Genomic DNA, 5,047 nt, shown 5'->3' with positions numbered 1-5,047 from the left:
CCGCAGCCCCAGCGCCCAGCCCTGCGGTGGGTGGGGTGGGGGAGGGCAGGACCGCAGCCTCCTCCGCGCTCCAACCCTCCCCGGGGGCCTCGCCACCCCTGCGTCCCCGAGACCCACTTCGTCAGTCACCCCTGTCGCCACGGTGGGGGGACTCTCTGGCTGGAAGACGGAAAAGTCGCGGAGGTTCTCCCTTTGCGGCTTGGAGCAGGAGGAGGAAGAGGGGTGGACAATCTGCCCGTCCCAGAAATTCCTGCCTTTAGGGTGGAGAGGGAGGGGGGAGGCTGCCCCGGGCTAGCTCCTCCTGCTTCCAGCCTTCCCTCTCCTTCCTGGGGGAGGCCGAATAGGAGCTGGGGGTGAGCGAGTTGAAAATCTCTGGGACAGGAAGTCTGACATTTGGGTTTATACACCACCCGGGTTCTGGTAAACACTGCGGGTTTGGCGGCAGGCAGCTTAGAGGAAACCGAGCTGCTCCGAGGACCCAGGCGCATTAGGAACGCTCTGGACTCCCTCTCCCCTGGAATGTGGAGCCCAGAGGTCCCTGGGGGTGCGCCAGGGTCCCCGCCCTACTCACTCCAGAGAACCCTGAAGCTTCTTCCCTTGCTGAGCTCCTTTCCCCTTTACAGAGTACCTCCCCCTTCCATCTCAGATTCTCCTAACCCAGCAGAATAGCCGGGTTATCCCGTGTCACAGCTGTTACCTTGTTGTCCCACTTTATACCTAAAAAACCGGTCCAGAAAAGCAAAGTGATTTTCTCTAAGAGGTTACACTTTAAGTTGGCAAAAGTTCCTCCCTAAACTAGGAAAACTGTGACTAGAATGTAGTCTTTCGGGTAACTAGCAGAAGTGTGTGTGTGTGTGTGTGTGTGTGTTAGTTGCTCAGTTGTGTCCGACTCTTTGCGGGCCCCATGGACTATAGCCCGCCAGGCTCATGTGTCCATGGAATTCTCCAGGCAAGAATATTGGAGTGGGTTGCCATTTCTTTCTCCAGGGGATCTTCCTCACCCAGGGATTGAACCCGGATCGCTGGCATTGCAGGCAGATTGACAAATTCTTTACCATCTGCCTACTAGCAGGGAAGCCTACTAGAAATGTTTAATATTCATGAGAACAGGCTAGTATAGTATCTTTCCTAAATAGTCCTTAAATAAAACATTGTTTATGATGCTAGTCATTAAAACATAAAGGAGGGAAGAGAGCAAAATGGAGCTTTAAAAAATAAAAAGGAAGGTGGTGCAATCTTGGAGAACCTTGCTTTCCTTAGCTGCCTATTGATCCAAACCAATTATTTTTTGGCAGGGTGTGTGTGTTGGGGGCTACCCCCATGTGGGATCCTTGTTCCTCCACCAGGGATTGAACCCATGCCCCCTGCATTGGCAGCCTGGAGTCCTAACTACTGAACTGCCAGGGAAGCTCCCTCAAACCAATAGTTTTAAATGATACTGTCGGCTGTAGACTGAATTGTGTCCCCAGTACCCCATTTGTTAAAGTCCTAACTGTTCCCCACCTCCAAGTTGTATTTGGATATGGGGATTTTAGGAGTTAATTAAGTTTAAATGAAGTCTAAGAGCTGGGGTCCTAGATAAGGTCAACCTTATAAGGAGAGGAAGAGAGAGATCTTTCCACCCAGGCACCAAGGAGAGGCCATGTGAGGATACACAGCCAGAAGGTAGCCATCTACGAAACAGGCAGAGAACTCATCAAACCCCCAAATCTTCAGGAACTTGATTTTGGACTTTCCAGCCTCCAAAACTGAGAAATATGTTTCCATTGTTTAAACCGCCCAGCTTCTGATATTTTATTGAGTCAGCCCAAGTGGATTCATACTGTCTTAGCCCAGATCCCCTGGAAGCAGAGCCTGGGATGAGATCCCTGGCAGGGAGTGGAATTGGAGATCAGAGTGAAATAGGGAAGCAGGGATAGCCCTGGGGCAGGCAGCAACAGGTGCATGGCATGGGCAGTGGTGAGCTGCTGACACCCTGCCCAGGAGGGAAGCTGTGTAGGGCTGGCTGTTGCTGGAGTGAAAAAAAAAAAAACAGGTGAGGCTGAGAAAATGTGGACATTTCCACTAACCGAGTCAATAAATATTCTTTTATGGAGAAGTCAGCATCCCTGCCTGAAACATGTAGAAAAGGGATGTTTTCAGCATATAGGAGTATATAGACCTCAGTCATGATGTATTTATCAGTCTCTTTTGTGGCCTCAGAACTACATTGCATACTATGGGAAAACCCCAAAGTAGATGATTCAGCCCTGAGCGGGCTGGCATCTATTGCGATAGCTGAGTGTTATCCAAGTGGCACAATTAACTAGGAAAGTGCAATCCTGATGTTAATCCTTGGTGAGGTGCAGTACAGTGGGAGTAAAAGTGGGAGAGGCCATGCTAGAGTGACTGTTCAGGGTTAGATGTGCTGTGATGGAGTGAAGAATATTTGGGAGGAAGAGGCTGTTTTAGGATGGGAAGAAGCTGTGCCAAAAAATACAAAAGTTGGCGTGAGAACTGCTTGTATGGGAGAGAGTGAGTGGGCAGACCTGCTGGAGCAAAGGGCAGCTACTGGGGCAACCTGAAAAGCAAGGTCAGTCACTGGGACACTCGGCTACCTCCCACTGGCTGTGGGATCTGGGTGATATATACACCTGCTCTGGCTTCAGTTTTATCCTCTATGTAATGAGGGGAAAAAACCTTCCCTGACCCACAGCAGATAATATTCCAAAGGAGCAGAGCTATGAATATGAGCAGGATAAAGAGGGAAACAAGCCATATTTCATCTTCAAAGCAATTAGTGTAACGAAGAATGGTGATAACAGCTTCCTGGCCTCCTGACACCAAATTTCCTATTCAATGATTAGAAGACTCCTAAAGAGCTAGTTTTCATCTCTTCCTGAAAGTATTGCATGTGTCTTTGAGGTGGGAAATGTGGCAAAGAGCTTTTAAGCCTTTGAGAAAATGATCCTTCCCCATCTCACGGTCTTGCCTGTGTTTCAGATTCGTGAGGCAGGATAGTGTGATGGTTAGAGTAGGTGCTTTGTCGCTTATCTGCTGGTTAGTCTCCTTAGCCCCAGTTTCCTCACTCCACCTCCTTTTCTAAATTTATTTATTTGGCTATACCAGGTCTTAGTTATGGTATAAGGGTTCTAGTTCTCTGACCAGGGATGGAACCCGGGCCCCCTGCATTGGGAGCATGGAGTCTTAGCCACTAGACCACCAGGGAAGTCTCTAGAAGTTCCTTCTGTATAAAATGCAGGTGGGTGGTACTATTTGCTTCAAAGTGCTGCTGTATTAAATGAAATAGTGCTTGGCACAGAGTCTGGCATATTTTCAGTGTCCTTTTATGGGAGCTTTGGAAATGGGAGGAGGGAGTGGGGCTGCAAAAAGAAGAGCAAAGGGAAGCTCAGGAGGGAACCCTGAAGAGCTCTATTCTGCTGAACTGATGTCTCCTCTTCACCCCTGCGCCCCACACACCTGGAACACCTGCCCCTGCATGCCTGGCACATCTTCCATCTCTCAGTTCATAACTTTGGATTAGAATTATTCCTTTATTTATACTTTTCATCTGATGTAAATTTCTTGAAGAGCCCACTACCTTTTTCTTCTCTTGGACTCTCCAGGGTGGCACTGTTCTGACACTTAGTAAATGCTCAGGATGTCCCTGCTGAATGAATGAATGAAGGAGGGAAGGAGGTAGAAAGGGATATAATGTTTGGACTCATTTGAAACTGGGAAAACAATTAGAAACCTGAACTATGTTGAGTGAAAATGGTGAAGAAAATTCATTATATCCTTGCAGTCTCTACCCACATTATCACATGGATTTCTTCCCTTTATATCTCTCTTATAAAAACATCAGTATTGCATTTAGGAACCACTGTGATCCAGTATGACCTGATTTTAATAATCACCTATTTCCAAATAAAGTCTTATTCTGAGGTTCCATGTGGATGTGATTTAAGGGGGACACTTTTCAATCTAGTCTAACAACCATATGATCCAGACATTCCACTCTTAAGTATCTACCCAAGAATGTCCATATAAGGTTTGTTCATGAATGTTCATAGCAGCTTTATTGTTATAGCTCCAAACTGGAAACAACTCAGATACCCATCAAGGAATGAATAGATAAATAGATTTAGGTCTACCTATGTAACGGAATGGAGAAGGCGATGGCACCCCACTCCAGTGCTCTTGCCTGGAAAATCCCATGGGCAGAGGAGCCTGGTAGGCTGCAGTCCATGGGGTGGCTAAGATTTGGACACAACTGAGCGACTTCACTTTCACTTTTCACTTTCATGCCTTGGAGAAGGAAATGGCAACCCACTCCAGTGTTCTTGCTGGAGAATCCCAGGGACGGGGGAGCCTGGTGGGCTGCCGTCTATGGGGTCGCACAGAGTCGGACATGACTGAAGTGACTTAGCAGCAGCAGCATGCAATGGAATACTACTCAGCAATTAAAAGAAATGAATGACTGATGCATGGAACAGCATGGTTGCATCTTGAAGCAATTATGCTGAGTGAAAGAATCTAGACAAAAAAGAATATATATGTTGTGATACAATTTCTATAAAATTCTAGAAAATGTAAGAAGCTGTGGTACAAAAAGCAAGTGAGTTGTTGCTTGGAAGTATGAATGGGAATGCAGGGCTGATGGGATAGGACAGACTTAACTGAGCTAACAGGGAGTGGAAAAATGTACCAGACAGAGGGAATAGAGGCAAGGGTGGACAGCAGATGCTTGAGAAGTTCTTTGAGCAGGAAGACTAGAAATTGAGGTGGGAGGCTTTGGGAACATGAAGCCTGAATAGGAAAGGCTTAAGCTAGGTCCAAAATCATGTTAAAAATCTTTGTGCTAAAGCCAAGGGGAAGCCATTAAGAGGTTTCACTGTGACCAGACTTATGTGCTATGTTTTAAAAAGAACTTTCCTACTATATTTTGCAGAACAGATTGGAGGTAAGCAATACCCAAGGGTTAGGAGGCTGCAGCAGGATCTTAAATAAAGAGATGGCTCTTGTCTGGACTAGAAAGGAGTTGAGGAGAGGAGATGAAACTGGCTCT

At 46.9% G+C, this 5,047-nt stretch overlaps 1 protein-coding gene across 1 annotated transcript in view; it reads right to left on the bottom strand.

Moving 5' to 3' along the window:
* Nucleotides 1-488, bottom strand: part of PLA2R1 (phospholipase A2 receptor 1, 180kDa) — a 134,962-nt gene extending 134,474 nt beyond the window's left edge. Inside the window, exons 1-2 of the mRNA XM_010859024.1 lie at nt 392-488; nt 118-254 (exon numbers count right to left, since the gene is read on the bottom strand). Of these exons, the coding sequence (XP_010857326.1) occupies nt 118-254; nt 392-488 (234 nt within the window). The remainder of the gene's footprint in view (nt 1-117; nt 255-391) is intronic.
* Between the last annotated feature and the right edge of the window lie 4,559 nt (nt 489-5,047).

The sequence above is a fragment of the Bison bison genome, unplaced genomic scaffold (assembly GCF_000754665.1).
Source record: "Bison bison bison isolate TAMUID 2011002044 unplaced genomic scaffold, Bison_UMD1.0 scf7180017864452, whole genome shotgun sequence".
NCBI classification, from domain to species: Eukaryota; Metazoa; Chordata; class Mammalia; order Artiodactyla; family Bovidae; genus Bison; species Bison bison.
Note: the sequence above shows the minus strand (reverse complement) of the source record. Positions and strands in the feature narration are given on the sequence as shown.